Below are 17,856 nucleotides of genomic sequence, written 5' to 3'. Positions count from 1 at the left end.
GCCGTCCGATCAGCCGACTATCACAGACAGCTCCCATCTCTTTGCCTCACGTCTATTTATCCTCCTCACTGCTGAGCTCCGCCCCTTATATACTGATCACATGACGGTGACATCATCACAGTCCCTTCAGCCACCACTTCTCCTCCTCACTGCTGAGGTCCGCCCCTATGGATCACATGATGGGGACATCATCACAGGTCCTATTGCAGTGTAGCACACACAGAGCAGGTTGTGGTCGCTGCTGTTCTCCCTTATATCAGCCAGTATTCCTCAGAGACTTGTATATAGAGGTAAGAGGCGGCGGAGGGTCTTGTGGGGAGGTCAGACACGGTCCATGTGGTTAATACTACAGGTAATAACTACAAACTCCACCATACCCTACACAAGGGTGACCGTCTGAAAACCATATTCCCGGACCCTCATCTTGTGTATTATAGATAATCCCCAAATTTGAGGAACTTTATAATCAGGAGTGCATTACCCTCTGACACACAAATAGGAACTTACCCCTGTAATATAAGTATTATTCCCCAGGATTTATGTGTGAATGGGAGGTGTGAGACATTTATTTCACAGATAAGACCCCCATCAACAGTAATTCAGGGACCATAAAACTTTCACTCTGCTATCAGTGCCTAGACAAAAAAAGTTTGTTTGCTGTTGCAGAATTCCTTTTAAGTGTGAACCAATCCCATCCGTATCTGTGCCTTGTCATAAGTATGTATGTTATAAGTGTGTATAAATATGCATGCCTCTTCAGATCCAATCCATAAGCCTGAAGAAGTACCCTGCGTTGGTTCGGAAGCTCGCTATTATTACATCATGTATTTTTGTTAGCCATTAAAAGGTATCATATCTACAAGATTACGTCGTTTCTCTTGCTGAGAACAATCACATTTTGCTCTGCTGGCTAACACGGTACCAGATCTTTGTTTTCATTATTACAATAGTGTCACCACCTTTAGATGTCAACACACAGTGTCCATCCTGGTGTTTTCTGTGCACCGAGCAATGCCCAGCCCATGCATATACCCTTCCCTTTTTTTATTCGTTTTAACCCCCTCCTGTTGTCCTCCTAAGGTTTTAATATCATGCTATAGAAATATCAACTAGCTAAACACATAACTGTAACATTCGAACTAACCCGCAGCGCTCCCCTATTTTGCTATGAATTCCCTCCATGTTTTGAAGAATTTTGGGGCTTGGGACTCCACACGCCTCTCTATTTCTACTCCCTCCATTTTCAGGAGATGTTTTAATTGTTGTATAATGTCATTTATTCCCAGGGGTTTAGCCAGAAGCCAGTTCTTCAAGAGGCACCTCTTGCTGATCAATAGAATAGTGTGGGTCATTTTGGCTTTTCTCTTCTGATCGGGCATTGGGGGCAAAATGAATACTTGTGGTGTCAGTTGTAGGAGCTCCTCCCCCCCCCTCCAATATGTCTTGTATCAGCTTTTGGGCCCCAACCCAGTATTTCTGGATCTTAGGGCAGTGCCATATGCCATGTAACAAGTCAGAATTTGGTCGGGAACATCTAGTGCAAGCTTGCAATCTAGCCGGACCATTGGGGTTCTGAGGGTTGTCAACCCATATATTGCTTCATGGATTATCTTAAAATGTTTCTCACCATCGTTCATTCATTCCTGCCTGTCTCACAGAAGTTCAACTTTTTATTATTCCCTCAGGAAACTCTGGATCGTGAAGATCCCGCCCCCAGTTGTCTTCTGTCCTCCACCCTTCCCTGAACCTGGTATACAAATTTGAGATTGAGTCCTTGTGTGAACAATTTTTAACCTAGAGATCTATTGGATTAATTATTGCTTCCTTTGATGTATCCAGTAGCCTTTCCCTTAAAAAAATTACGCACCATTACAATGGTAGAAAGTGGGATGCAGGTAACTTGTGATCTTCACACCTTTCTCTAAAAGTCTTGTAGCTAAGGTTTTCTTGTAGCTAAGGTGAAGAAGGTGATGAACTTTCACAACCCCCCTATGACTCCATGATTCAAACATTTTCTTTTACTTCTCCTCCTTAAATTCTTGGTGCTACCATAAATCCATATGTTTGGAGATTCTAAACGGCAGTCTACACTCCTTACAGCTATTTTCCAGGATGCTATGATATCTTTTGCCATGATAGAATGTTTATATTCCACTGGTAGCTTGCATGTAGAAGGGCATTTAGGCTCCATGGAATAAACAGTTCTGCCTCTAGGTCGGTATTTGAATAGTCATTAAAGCCCCATAGCCAGTCCGAAGAGTGTCTCATAAGACTAGCCAAGTTATATAACCGAATATCTGGAAAATGTAGTCCTCCTCTGCTCCTGGGGAGAATCAGTTTTTTTTTTAAGGTTATGCGCGGTTGTTTTTGCGACCACACAAAGACCGCAAACGCCATATGCAGGTCAGGCCTTTGGAGTAAGAGTGGTATTTTCTATAATGGGTAGAGAAGCCATGGGAAGCTAATCATTTTTACGAAGTGACACTTGCCCATGAAGGAGAGCAGAAAGTTGCTCCACTTATCTAACTCCTTTATTATTTTAAGTATTGTTGGGGGATAATTCCGTGTGTAAAGAGATTCTGGCCTCTTGCCTACGTTTGTACGCAGGTATCTTGATATGATTTTTCGCTATACTAACAGGGCAATTTTTAGGATCCGTGTCCATAAGTTGGCCCGGGGAGGAGATGTTCAATAATTCATATTTAGTGGTGTTTACTTTGAAACCCGACAGTTTCCCGAAAGCCTCCAATAGAACGAAACCACACGGCTGATCTGATTTCAGTCGGGAAAGCGCTATTAAAATATCATATGCAAATAGCATGGTTTTTACTGTTCTACTCCGGACCTTTATTCCCTCGATCCCGGTGCTTCCTTCTAATTTTTGTGCTAACGGATCGTGACAGGGAGTAGGGGAAAGTATCCACATATAGGAGCAAAAGGGGCCTCTGAAGGCAATTCTGTCCATAACTTCCTTCAGCCGTGAGCACAAGACATTGTCATATGCTTTCTCCGCATCTATCATGAGGAGGGCCCAAAAAGGATGAGCCGTTGGGTGTAGCTTAATATCGTCGAGGACTGTTAAAATCTTGCGTATGTTAATAATGGCCGAGCGTCCTTTTGTAAAGCCTGTTTGCAGAGGTCTTGTTTGTCACAGTGGAAACTGTCAATAATGTAAACTAACACCACCAACTCAAGCTACCTCTGGCTCGCTACACCTGCCCCTTCCCTCCTTGTGCATTTCTAGTACTTCCAGCCTCTAGTCAAGCTCCTCCAATTGCCCGCTCTTCTTACAACAGATAATTTTTCCCGTCTACCGACCTCTGGCTTACCTGACTCTTTGGGCCCAAACTAAACCTGGATTTGTCGCTGAAAACAACCCAGTTCCACTACATAGCAGTCCATTTCCATGGTTCGAAACCCCACTACAAATGGAGACAACGGTGGGTGTCAAAGGCAGAATACGCAATGGGTGCCATGAGATCAAATGTCCTTCAACCAAGCTCTTGTAAATGGTTCCGACAGACGCAGCAGCATGTAACAATGGCGTCACCTGTCTTTGTATGTGGGAAAACAGTTGGAGCTTCTAATGCTTGTAGGGCGATCAGGCAATCCTCTCTACTGGTGGTCTGTAGAGGGTGTCCTGAGCCCGATCACTTTGTGTGTGTTTTCATGCATCCACTGATCCCAACAGTTCTGAACAATGTGGTTAGAATGGCCCAGGGAGTGGCAATTCATCAATATGACCATCCATCTTCTCGCATTCCTATAATGTGCCATCTCCCCAACTCCGATAACTGGATGAAATCTCTTGGATGGCGTCTAGTGGTCAACAAGATCTACATAAGCAGAAAAGAGGTCACTATAGACAAGGAGCCTCCGAGAGCCTTGCATATGCCAAGAGTGGTACCCCTTTTAGGGACTCAGGTGACAAGACCATTCATCTAATCACACCACAACTCTAATCCTGTGTATATCTGCCTAAAATGGAACTGCATGCCAAGTTTTTCAGCAAAACGACAATTATTTCTAGGAGCTAGATTTCTTTTTTTTTTTTTTTTTGACTGTGTTGTACACGCTGCGCAGTACTGCAATGCCGATCGTGATTAACAAAGACTGGGAAGAGAGAAGATGCTGGAGAAATATCTGAAGAAACCTCTTGGATCGCCTGAAGGATGGAGAATTAATGAATTAGGATAAGATTAACCTTACAGAAGACCCAACACATTCCTGCCAAAGATGGCTTCATCAGGGGTTAAGAATAGTGCTATAATTATCTTCTAATAGAAGTAATCCCTCTCATGTTGGACCACAAGGACACCGATCACTTCTACTGCACAGATGCTGATGGGAGGTAATCTCAGACCCATGCAGCACTAAATGTTCAAAAATAGTTGTAGTTAGATGCTGATAGAAATAATCCCTCTCATGTCATGTTGGTCTGCAAGGAGATCCATCACATATAATCCATCAGTGATAACGGGAGACAAGCCCTGTCTTGTGCAGTACTAGGGTGTTGGAGGTAAGTAAGTGCCCAGCATCTGAACTACCGTGTTTCCCCGAAAGTAAGACAGTGTCTTACTTTCTTTTTATCCCCAAAAGCCCCACTATGTCTTACTTTCGGGGTATGTCTTATATTGGAAAATGGAGCATGAAAAAATCTGGACCATGCTCCATTTTCATGCGGGTCTCCCGCGGGGACGGCTCCCGCGGGCTTCTATTGAAGCCTATGGAAGCCGTCCGGATCCGCGGGACACACAAATCAGATTGTACTCACACGCTCCGGTTCTTCTCTTCGCCGCGGCGCCATCTTCTCTCAGTCGCGGCCGGATCATTTTGCTTCGGCCCGGCGCATGCGCGGGGCACGTCACCGACGTCATCATGCACATCCGCCGAGCCGAAGAAAGAAGATCCGGCCGCGACGAGAGAAGATGACGCCGCAGCGAAGGAAGTATCCGGAGCGTGTGAGAGGTAAGTTAATTCTGATTTATTCCTACCGGTATTTTCAGCGCTCATGTCCACGGGGCAGGAGGGACCCGCTGCAGATTCTCCATGGAGAATCTGCAGCGGATCTGATTTTCCCCGTGGACATGAGGCCAAAGGCGGCAGACGCGGTGACGTATAGAGGGGGGGCGGCGCGGAAGTGGGCAGGAGGCGGCGCGCAGCTAGATGAGAGGGAGGCGGCAATACCCCCGTGTTTCCCCGAAAGTAAGACATATGTCTTACTTTCGGGGTACGGCTTACATTGGCCGACCCCCCTGAAACCCCCGATACGTCTTACAATCGGGGGTGTCTTACTATCGGGGAAACACGGTAGTAATAATACAATTCCCAGTAATTTTTTAGTATCCTATTGTGGAAGAGAGATGATATAGGATAGTTCTTCCCCCACTATAATGCGTCACCTCTCAAGACACCGATGTTATCAGAGATAGCAGTCGTCCCTCAGTGTGGAAATTCAAGCAATAAGGAGAGTATAAAGACTAATAGCTGGTATAATACTCTGGAAGACAGACACGGGTGGTCGTGGATAGAAAAATCTGATGATGCTAAAATAGTCCTGTAGTAAAAAGCTCAACCACACGGATACAAACGAGTGTATAATAGAGCCGCTGCAGCTTCTCATCAGGCCATAACTGATAGATCCGAGACTGAAAGAAGTCTGAGATTAGATGGAGACCTCAGTGTAACCTCCTTATGTAACATTATGCTCCTAAGTATTATGTATATGGGAGCATCTCAGGGAAGCAACACATTACACAGGCCAGCAATGAGAAAGTTCCTCTTTTTTTATTTTTTATTAGATGCCCATATTTTTATAGACATTAGAAAACCGGCTATATAATGCTTCTGTCAGCAATGCGCAACAACGCTGCTATGTATAAAAATATACATTTGTGATTTTAATTGCTATCCCGTACAAAAAATACTCGTTCTCTTAGCAGCTGGTTAATATAATTTACTATAATCGAGATCGATAGATATAAGATAGAGCACTACATATGCAAACAAATCATTGCTTTATATCTCTATCAGTCCCCCCTTTTGCAGCTGTTTTCCTCATAAGTTACACTATGTCCTGCATCCGCATGGTCTCCATTTTCACTTTTGAAACTTGACCTTATATTTGTAATTGCTACTAACACAAACCAAAAGAAAGGAAAATGTTAAAAAAAATCAAAACCGCCATATGTCGGTCTTATAGATGCAGGGATGTAAACGCTTGGAAATACAAATGTCTCTTTCTTTTTGTAGATGTCTTCCTTCTTCTGGTACCTTCAGGCTCCCGCTTTTTGTGAATCCCACTGTGGACATGTCCTCTTGTACACCATTTGTTGTAAAAGTCTTCAGGAAGGAGTTTTTATCTTTAACCCTCCTTTGACCTTTCTTCAGCTGTCAGTTGGTGTCCTCCAAACTGTTCAATGAGGTTCACTCTGATGACAGTTTAGTCCAAAGAAAAGTACATTTTTGGTGGAGAATGCGGGCATAATAAGGACAATAACCTACTGAGACTCATGGGCACTTTTGATGAAAAACCCACTGATTTGAGGGAAATTCACTAAACTTATTGGAGCATTGGGAAGCTAGAGCCCAGTATTTCTGCCTTTCAGTCAGATACTCCATTAAATACCTACAGACATGGCAGAAATGCGCAAGATAGACTGGTCAATAGTCATTTTAAATCTTTTGGGGGTTTAATCCCAGAAATATTCTATTTGGCAATCCTAGTTGTGAAACAAAAGATGAAACAGCGTTCCGTTATTTTAGATTTCAAATAAGAAAAAGGTGTTTTACAGACTTGCCTGGTGGGACACATCTTGCCCAAGGGGACCCACCGACACCTAACATCCAAGTATGCATATAACCATCAACCCAATCCACCATCCAGCAGGAAACCAGAGAGTCAGCTTGAATCCGTTAAAACTTCACCAGCTGGAAGTCTTCACATAACCAGGGATTCAGGAGAGGAAAAAAGGATTCAGCACTCACGGGATGCGGGATAGATAGTCCAATAGCCCAGTTAGCAGCTTTCTCAAGCAATACACTTACAATTTTAAAAATTGCGCATATATATATATATATAATTTACGGGAGTTTTTTAAAATTCATGAATTTTACTAGTCAAACTGCTGAGGCAATAAATCAGGAAATAGTCTCCACATAAGAAACACTTAATGTACCTCTTTTTGTCTGCCATTCTTAAGTAAATAGGAGCAGATGGCAACTAAACTATTTTTTTTGTGTGTGAGCTTGGAGTGCAAACTTTTTTTTTCCATATTATATAGCCACAGAATATGACAAAAAAAAAACATGAATTCTTCTGCATCCAATATCTATTCTTTTTTTAAGGTGCAGTACTAGACCCCTCCAGGCGATCCAATTTTCTCATCCAAATTGGTCCTCCCCATGAATGAGCCACCAAGGATGAGCAAGGTTGGGAATGAAGTTACCAAAAGAATATTAAACATCTCTTTGGAGATCATCTACCTGCTGACCGGAGAGGTAAGCTATTTTTGATTTTTGTATTATGTAACAAGTCAGACTTAGCCAAGAGAAAATCCATTGTAGGAAGTAATAGGAACAATCCAGTGTCCTGTATAACGGCTTCCAGACCTTCCAAGTGAGGGAGAACTAAAGAACTGAACAGCAGAGAATGTGAAGATCGGCCACCAATATGGTCAGTTCTGTATGGTGGGAACCAATGAGCTAATAGTAATGTTGTAAGAGCAATGAGAATGGTAAGTAGGCTTGTTGTTAGTTCCTTGCTGCCCTTTCCCACTCCTAACACAATCACATGGACTGAGTTTGACCTGGAGATTTGGATTTTTGTCACTAGGTTGACATTTATGTAGACATAAGACTGATGACAGGAGGAGCACATGGTCCATCTACTCTGCAATTATATTACTTCCCTTTTTTAATCCCTTAGGATAGATGTATGTTTATTCTAGGTACTCTTAAAGTATTCAGTATGTAATTAGTATAACCTGCTCTAACCCTTTCCAATCCAGTGTCGGAACTCGTCCGACATTGATATTTCCTTACATAGGTTTCCAACACTATGAAGAGAGCTCCGACATCGGAGCTTTCTTCTGCATGGTGTAATATACATATTCACTCATATTTATTGATTTAAAAAAAATTGCTAATCAAGTCATCATGACCGTTCGTTTTTGTGTTATTATAGAGTAATTTCAAGGAATCGCAACAAACCTTTCCAACCAAAATAAATAAGAGCTGGGGCATGTGGCAGGAAAATTGGATTGGAAAGGGTTAATTATTCCTTTCTGAACATATTTCTCTTCAATTGGGTCTTCTAATCTCATTGTGACTGCCTGGGATCTACTTGTCTCCCTTTGACTCCTACAAAGAACGATCTTGGGTCACTTGGTCTTCCTGGATGATGAAATTACATGGACTATACCATACGGGCTCTTCACAGGGGGTTAGGAACTCCTATCCCAGTTACTGCTGATGATGATTAGAGGCTCCTGTCATACTCTTATAAGAAGATGGCAGCTCATCTTCCTGACTGTCTACTTATAGTCTGTGGCTTATCTAGCTGAATATAGAAGGTAATGACACTGCATGGCAGTGATTACAATGTACATAGGAGAGGCCCAGAGTGAAAGCGACAAGCAGGTGAGCGGGCAGGGATAGAAAATGTGTTTTCACTGGATGCCCCTTTTAAATTCACTTACTTCTGATTTTCCAACCAAATCCGCTAGAAGTTTGCTGGAAGCATCTGCTACTCTTTTAGTAAAATGATATTTTCTGACATTGCTTTTGATCTTCCCTCCCATTGTCAGATTGCGCCCCTTGTTCATGGGTTTAGTGTCTTCCCTCCTGTAACATACAATATATGAAGGTTTCCATCATGTTCTCTCCTTTACCTACTTTCCTTCAGGGACAAATATCACTATAACGCCGCCTGGAGACGGGCGGAAATTCCGTGGCGGGATTTACCGCAGGATTTCCGCTGCTGGAAGCTGTCATAGGATTGTGTTAACAAACGCAATCCTATGCAGACGGCCGCTGTTTGGCTGCGCGAAATCTCACGCGGCAAACAAACTGCGGCATGCTCTATTTCTGCACAGAGATGTCACTCACCCGCCGCCGGCTCCGGTCTGCGCATGCGACAGCTGCCCGGCAGCCGGCATATGAAAGAGCCAGGGCCAAGGATAATCTGCCTAAATTGGATGCAATGTTCTGATTGTATGTTATTACTATAAAAGGCCATGTGATCTCCATGCCTATCTGTGCAGCAATCGCCCTGACAAGAGCTACCCCACTTAATAAGGGCTAACTTTGCTGTAACCCTACCAAACCCTACAACCAACACCCAAAAATGCTGGACTGGGGCAGTACTTGTGTATCCAGTTGGTGCACCAGTCCGACCTCTTTATCGGATGAAAAATCCTGTGGTCGGCGCTGGAGGCTCTGAAGAAAAGAACCTTTAGATCTTTTATATCTTTCTTAATCGGTTTTATGAAATCTTCCATAATTTTCATAGTCCATCTTTAGATTTGTTCTGTTTTGTAGGTAAGGTCTCCAGAACTGAACATCGTATTCAAGTTGTGTCCTCGCCAGACCTCTTAGCTGCAGGATCACAATCCCTCACTTTCTACTGAGGGATCAATACTGGGTTCAGTTCTCTACGTGTCTCTCTCCATACACAGGATTACACAATAGTGAAGAAGACATCGGGTGATGGTACGACTCCCAACAGCCATCTCCATGAGTCAGGAGGATGGAGCAGGAGCCAGAGCCCCATTACAGAGGCTCCTCCTCACTTACCGATACATGAGCAGAAGATCCTAGAACTCACCAACAAGATCACTGAGCTGCTGACTGGAGAGGTGACACTGCTGGGAATGCTGGGTAATTATACAGTAACAGCACTAGAGGAGTCTGGGTAATGATGGTATCATTGTGTTGTCAGGTTCCTATAAGGTGTGAGGATGTCACTGTCTATTTCTCCATGGAGGAGTGGGAGTATTTAGAAGAACACAAGGATCTGTACGAGGATGTCACGATGGAGAACAACCAGCCTCCGATATCACAAGGTAAGAAGAGACATACAAGATACAGTATGTTTTCCACTATTTATATTTATTTTTTCAGCGTCTTGTTGCCCGGTATGGTCTTGAGGCCCTGATAGCATCTTGTGCAGTAAATTTTTATGTGAGCAGTAGGACATTTAATTTAGGATCTCACCAATTTAGGCTCTTTTGTATCACTTTAGACCCCTATCTTTGCTATATGTTTCAAACATATCCATATGAAAAAAGGTTCCGTACAGTGTTAGCCAGTAAAGTGTGATTGTTCTCAGTGAGAGAAACAAAGTAATCTTGTAGATATGATACCTTTTAATGGCTAACAAAAATACATGATGTTACAGCAAACTATTGGGGATATCTTGCCCCTTCATCAGGATTTGCCACTTGTATCAAAATAGTGCGTTCCAGAGGACCGGTGCTGATCTAGAGAAGTTCTGGGGTTGAGCATGTGAGGATCGAATTAGAGGGGCGTTTAATATGAATGTGTTAGCTAATCAGAGTGTGCAGGCTGGGTGGTGTACGGACAGGAGGGAGGCGATATACAGTGGCATGGCACCATGGAGAGCTATGTGTGTGAGGGTGTTGAGTTTGAATGTAGTTCTGCGATGAATGGGCAGCCAGTGTAGCGATTGGCATAGTGCAGAGGCATCTGAGAAGTGGCTGGATAGGAAGAGAAGTCTAGCTGCCGCATTTAGTATGGAGTGGAAAGGGGAGAATCTAGTGTGGGGAAGGCCAATGAGCAGCGAGTTACAGTAGTCTAGTCGGGAATGGATGAGGGCGACAACGAGTGTCTTTAGGGTATCCGTGGTGAGAAACAGACAGAATTTAGCAATTTTTCTGAGGTGTAGGTGGCATGATGGGCCCGAGATTGGATGTGGGGGTGACGGAGAGGTCAGAATCCCACTGTCTCGGGGTTATTATGGTGCCAGATACTGTTGAGATGTTGAGGGGAGGTGGGCTGCAAGGCGGAAAGATGGGAAGGTCAGTTTTTGAGAGGTTAAGTTTGAGAAAAAGTGATGACATGGCGTTAGAGACAGTGGACAGATGGATGGTGATATTTTGGAGGAATGGTGCTGAGATGTTGCAGGAAGAGGTGTATAGCTGGATGTCATTAGCAAAAAGATGATCATGGAGGCCAAATTTGTAAAAGGTTTATCCTATTGGTGCTGTGTAGATAGAGAATAGGAGGGGACTAAGGACCAAACCTTGGGGCCCCCAATAGTGACAGGATGTGGAGAGGAGGTAGAGAAAGCAAAGGAGATGCTAAAAGCGCGATCCGAGAGAGAGGAGGAAAACCAGTAAAGAGCAATGTCCTTTATGCAATTTGCAGCGTCTATCGGGATAAGGGTTGCTTTTTTTAGCATACGGGATATCATGGAGTGTTTGAATGAGGAGGGGAAAATGCCAGAGGTCAGGGAGAGGTTGAAGATGGTAATGTGGGTAAAGACAGCCAGTGAAAGGGACCGGAGTAGGGATCTCAGGGTTCTCCAGCACTGAGATCCATCATTGGGGCCTGTTCTTTGGGGCTGAGGAGGGAGTGGAATGTGTCGAACAGTTCCTTGGGGTTCAAGGATGGTGAAGAGATGAGGGAGGTGAAGTAAATTTGTTTGGCGTAGTGGAGGGCAAGGTTGTAAATTTTAAGCATAAGTTTGAAGTGGAGGAAGTCACCGAGAATGAGGATTGCGATTTCACAGGATAAGAAGTAAGAGAGCCAGGCGGCAAAGTGATCGAAGAATAGGCGGTTGGGACCCGGAGGGCGGGAGACAACTGTGATGCGCAGGGACAGTAGATAGAAGAGTCACAGGGTGTGGACTTCAAACAACAGGAAGGTGAGTGAGGGAACCAAAGAAATGACTCGGAAGGTGCTGTTCGGCGAGAAGAGAACGCCTACTATTCCACCGCGCCTGTCGTCCAATCTGGGGGTGTGGGAGAACTGCAGGCCATCATAGGACAATGCAGCAGGGGAGGTAACATCGGACTGCTGTATCCACATTTTAGTGAGGGTGAACAGGTTGAAACGGTTGCTGGTGAAGAGGTAATGGATAGTAGGGAGTTTGTTGCACGTGGACTAGGAGTTTCATAAGGCGAATTTGAATGAGGCAGGGGTAGGGTGCATTGGCTAATGGTTGGGCATTGGGGGGTGGTTTTGTATTATAGGGGGAGATTTTGGTACGGAGCACTATGTGGTGGGCCAGGGTTGGGGGATATCTCCCCTGCAGCTGGGAGTAATAAGGTAGCGAGGGTGAGCAAGTGATTGTGGGATTTGTGAGGTTGGCTATGATAATTTTTCATGGTGTGAGGGGGATGGAGTCTTTTAAGAAAGAAGAATAGGGTGTGGAAGCTGTGCATTGGGCAAGAAGGGAGTGGCTAATGTGGATGGAGTGTGTTGGGGAGGGCGTAGGAAGAGAGTTATAAGGCTGGCAGTGAGGATGGTGATAGAGGCTAGTGTGAAGATGAGGTTGTAGATGTGCAGGGTGTTTGTGGAGTCTACCTGCCCTCTGCCTCGTCGAGCAGCCATGTCTAAATGCGTGGCTTGCTCGATTGTACAATTGGGTAGGTAAAGCAGGGTGAATGCGGAGCAGGCCATTGCAGGTGATAAAATGAAAATGAAAACGCAGGGGAGCTGTCAATACAGAAATTGAGCAAAACATAAACAGAGCAATGGAGTGGAGATGTAGTCTTTGCAGAATGATGCTGCTGCTGCTGTTTAGTCATATGCAAAATAGAGCAAGCATAAGCATAGGCAAAAGCAGCGGAGTGTAGATGGAGTCTTTGCAGATGGTCAGGTGCATGCAGTGGGAAGAGCAAGTAGTCCTTGCGGGTTAATGAAGCGAGCGTGATGCATTATAAGTGGAATGAATAGAATGAAGCAGCCTTTAGGGAAATGAGTCACGTGGGGTGGGGTGGAGCAGGGTGGCAGCCATTGGCAGCTTTTACCCTGGCATTCGGCTCGATAGAAGTTTGTTGTGGTGGAGTCCATGGGGAAGTTGTAGTACTTTTGAACATAAAATGCATTTTAAGCCCCATATGTGCGTTACCATAGTTTTGTGCTATGGTTTTGGGCATTTAGCTGTTCTAGCTGAATAGGTGGATTTCACATTTCCACGTCATAATAATAATAATAATAATCGTGGTATTTGTATAGCGCCAACTTATTACGCAGCGCTTTCAGGTAATTATTACTTAATTACCCCCCACCAAGCTGGGTTCTCATTTTACCGACCTCGGAAGGATGGAAGGCTGAGTCAACCTTGAGCCGGCTACCTGACGCATGTGGGGATCGAACTTGCAACCTCCAGGTCGTAGGCAAGAGCTTACACTCTGCGCCACACGAGGCTCATTATTGTACTTACAAATACCTTATACCTGCACTCAGAGGCCACTTCATCGGGTCCACAATTTTAATCCTTGATAGGACCCTTTGACAGCCTTAGCTCTTAGTGGGGGACACAGGGATATTGAAAATGGATGGAGCTCAGTGAGCGTTTTTTTTGTGTATGACAAGTACCATTTTGGGCTACAATATAGTTTATCACCTTTTTTTGGGGGGGGGGGGGGCAAATATTAAAATTTGATCCTAACATAAAAACCCATTGAGGACTTTGATGGAAACTTCGTCATCGCTAAATTATAAAGCAGAAGATGAAGATATTGTGCAGCACTCTCCAGGAGAAAACCTCATTACGCTTAATGTTCAGCCAGTATATAACAGTACAGATCTATCATATAATCACGAGGAACCTTCTGCTGATCGATCTCAGAATTTCCGAATGTGGGGAATGTTTTCTAAAAAAAATTCAACCTTTTTAGCCATGAAATAATTCACACAAGAGGGAAGCCATTTTCATGCTCAGAATGTTGGAAATGTTTTATGTATAGAACATATCATCTTATACATCACAGAATTCACACAAGAGAAGCCATATTCATGTTCAGTATGTTGGAAATGTTATATGGAGAAATCGGGTCTTGTTAGTCATGAGAGTATTCACACAGCAGAGAAGCTGTTTCCATATTCAGAATGTGGGAAGGGTTTTACAAAGAAAGTAAACCTTCTTAAACATCAGAGCATTCACAAAGCAGAGAAGCCCTTTTCATGTTCCGAATGTGGGAAGAGTCTTCCAAAAAAATCAATCCTTGTTACCCACTCCCCCCTCCCCCCCCCCCCCCCCCCCCCCGCATGCTGCTCGGGCGAGTACACAGTTACTCGATAAGACTGCTACTCGATTGAGCAGCAGCCTTAAAGGAGCGTGCCCGCTCATCTCTACAGGACAACTGACAAACATAAAAATAGAGATCTATCCTATATAATGCTTTACAAATGTATAGAAATCAACCCCCCCACATAAAGGGATAGTATGTTGTCATTGATGCATTTAATGGTGTTGGACAAAGCATTAGAAAGCTGGAAACTCGCATGCAGTTTGGGGGGGAATTTTTTTTTTCTGTAAAGGCCAGAAATTGATTCAAAGGGAATGGGAAATATAAAAGGAGGATTTATACATCTTATTCCTGGGTCTAATTCTGGCTTTTACATGAAATATTGTATTAAAAAACTGCAGGTGTTTTTCCAACCTAGTAAGAATTTTATATATTTGGCTACTTTTGAGGAAAAAAAATCACTAAATCATAATTTAATCCTAACAGAAAATCCCATTGAGGACTTTGATGGAAACTTCATGTCATCGCTAAATTGTAAAGCAGAAGATGAAGATATTGTGCAGCACTCTCCAGGAGAAAACCTCATTACCCTTAATGTTCAGCCAGTATGTAACAGTACAGATCTATCATATAATCCCCCTGATCACGAGGAACCTTCTCTTGATCAATCTCAGAATTTTACTACAAGTACAGATCACACTGGGGGTAAAAGTTTTGAATGTGGAAAACTGTTTGCAGAAAGCTCAGGTCTTTCTACACACAATAGAACTTGCACAGATGAGAAGCCATATTCATGTTCACAATGTGGAAAATGCTTTGCAAACAAAGCAAAGCTTGTTGCACATGAAAGAATTCACACAGGAGAGAAGCCGTTTTCATGCTCAGAATGTGGGAAGGGTTTTACAAATAAAACAAATCTTGTTACACATGAGAGAATTCATACAGGAGAGAAGCCATTTTCATGTGCAGAGTGCCAGAAATGTTTTGCGCAGAAAATAGGTCTTGTTAGACATCAGAGAATTCACACAGGGGAGAAGCCATTTTCATGTTCAGAATGTGGGAAATGTTTTAGAGATAGAACATATCTTCTTACACATCAGAGCCTTCACACAGGAGAGGGGCAATATTCATGTTCAATATGTGGAAAATGTTTTGCGCAGAAATCCGATCTTGTTAGGCATCAGAAAATTCACACAGACGAGAAGCCATTTTCATGTTCAGAATGTGGGAAATGTTTTAGGGATAGAACACATCTTGTTACACATCAGAGCCTTCACACAGGAGAGGGGACATATTCATGTTCAGTATGTGGGAAATGTTTTGGTCAGAAATCAGATCTTGTTAGACATCACAGAACTCACACAGGGGAGAAGCCATTTTCATGTTCAGAATGTGGGAAATGTTTTACAGAAAAAACAAATCTTGTTAATCATCAGAGAATTCACGCAAGAGAAAAGGCATTTTAATGTTCAGAACACAGGAAATGCTTTACTACTAATGGCAAACATGGGGCTCATCATAAAGATCACAAACAGGAGGAGCCATTTTGATGTTCTTTATGTGAAAACTGTTGTAAAGGAAATCAAATTTTGAAAACTCATATGAGAGATGTCACAGAAAAAAAGTCAATATTCCTTTTTAGATTCAATTTTATTAACTATTTTCAAATAAACAGTCTCGATGCAGTACAACAAGCAGAAAACCAGTCTGCAGACCTTATTTAAATGTTATAGATCACACAGAATTTATGACTAGCAAATGAATAATTACCTGCAATAATGGTAAAAGTTAGTAGAAAGAGATAAAACAAAATAACAAAAGGAAAAAAAAATAGCAAAATGCCTATCTAAATAAAGGAAGAAGGGGGGAGGAACTAGGAAAGCGGGCTATAGGGAAAAAGGGAACTGGGGGAATAGAATGACCTTATTCACTATTGCCCCTGACCCCTTAGGGGTCCAGTCAACCGGTCTCCAGTAACAATTTGAAGGAGGTCGATGCTCTCATTGAAATCCAAGGTCTCCATAAATCATGAACGCCGGTCCTCTCTTTCTCATTCTCAGAGCCCTCTTCTTCATACGTCATGAGCATATAAAGCTTCTCCGTCTAGATGATTCTTGATGGAGGAGAGGCAGACCTCCACAGACCTGGGACAGACATGCTCACTGCCAGTATGGCCAACCTCAATAGATCCGCCTTAATCTTGGCAATAGACCTGGATAGCATCAGGAGAAGGGCCATCTCCGCTGTTATGGACACCGCCGACCTGGTCAAAGTGTTATACAATTTCTCCACACTGTACTAGAGATTTCTGACAGCGGGACATTCCCACCAGATATGTAGCATTGTACCTGGATCCTTTTGGCACCTCCAGCATGCTGAGGGGATCCGGTCATCTATTTGATGCAGCCTCGATGGGGTCCAATACCAGCGGGATAGGATTTTAAAATTCTGCTCCTATAACCTACCAAATTTAGAGCTTTTATTGCATAAGAGGAAGGCCCTTTACCAATCTGAACTGGAGCGGCTCCTTCCCAGCTCCAGTTCCCACTGGTTTGTGTAATTAGGGAGCTTGTCTCCCGTCACACCAGTCAGCAGCATTTTGTATATAACTGATATCCTGTGATCGGTAGGTGCCGGAGACATGCGCAGAGATTCAAATGGCATCAGCTGTCTACTTCCATATCCCCCAGGTGCCAGGGATTCCACAAAACCCCTCACCTGGAGGTACCTCATCCAGGCTCCTGGGGGGGGGGGGGGGCAAATCACAGAAAAACTCCCATAAGGGCTTCATCACCGATTGGGTTACCACATCTCTGACTCGAAGGATCGGGGAGCTAGGGAGGGACAGTATAGAGGCATTATGCCTATCTGCTGTGAACTGTGAGTTGGCTACCAGCGGGGTGAGAGGGCCCAGTATAGACACCAGACTTATTCTCGGGGCGCATGCCCCCCAGGTCCTCAAAACTCCCAACAGGAAAGATGAGAGGGCCTTAAAATCCCCCAAAAGCTGTCTAGGGATCCACTGGGCTCCCTGCACCATTCTGACTCGTGCTCCATTTCTCCCCACAGTTTACCTTGCATTAAAGTAAGGATGCAGTTAGCAAAGCAAGCCTTGTAGTAGAGCGAGAAATCTGGAAGACCCAGACCCCCCTCTTCCTTAGCCTGCGTCAGCAGTCTATAACTAAGTCGAGATCTGCATCCCATCCAAACAAAGTTGATGATCAGTGATTGGATACTGAGGAGATATCGGGAGGGTCTGACAAAGATACAAAAACTTCGGAAGGGAATCCATCTTTATAGCATTGACCCATCCTGTTCATGACACACATAACGGGCTCCATCTGTTCAGATCTGACCTGAGATTGCTCAAGTAAGGTATGAAATTTAGCTCAAAGATCTGTGCTGGGTCCGCAGGTAGCTGAACCCCCAGATACTTGATAGACGAAGATCTCCACTTGAAGGGGAAGGAGGATGAGAGCTCCCCGACCACGCCCTGAGGAAGAGTCACATTTAGTATCACCGATTTCTGGAGGTTCACTTAGAGGGGCCCTCCGTCAGGCCCATGACAGACCCATTGCTCCTAATACCATTGGCCAGTGATTCCATGGATAGGACGTACAGCATAGGCGAAAGGGGG

General features: G+C 43.9%; 2 protein-coding genes across 2 annotated transcripts in view; both read left to right on the top strand.

The window, feature by feature from the left end:
• LOC136615858 (zinc finger protein 271-like) overlaps positions 1–15,911 on the top strand; it is a 28,578-nt gene extending 12,667 nt beyond the window's left edge. Inside the window, exons 3-6 of the mRNA XM_066594186.1 lie at positions 9,541–9,572; positions 9,952–10,064; positions 13,962–14,174; positions 14,706–15,911. Coding sequence (XP_066450283.1) covers positions 9,541–9,572; positions 9,952–10,064; positions 13,962–14,174; positions 14,706–15,685 — 1,338 coding nt within the window. The 3' untranslated portion in view covers positions 15,686–15,911. The remainder of the gene's footprint in view (positions 1–9,540; positions 9,573–9,951; positions 10,065–13,961; positions 14,175–14,705) is intronic.
• The window catches only part of LOC136612665 (oocyte zinc finger protein XlCOF8.4-like), a 150,470-nt gene that overhangs the window by 63,668 nt on the left and 68,946 nt on the right, over positions 1–17,856 (top strand). The gene's annotated exons all lie outside the window — the stretch shown is intronic.

This window comes from Eleutherodactylus coqui, chromosome 1 (assembly GCF_035609145.1).
Source record: "Eleutherodactylus coqui strain aEleCoq1 chromosome 1, aEleCoq1.hap1, whole genome shotgun sequence".
Lineage (NCBI taxonomy): Eukaryota > Metazoa > Chordata > Amphibia > Anura > Eleutherodactylidae > Eleutherodactylus > Eleutherodactylus coqui.
Note: the sequence above shows the minus strand (reverse complement) of the source record. Positions and strands in the feature narration are given on the sequence as shown.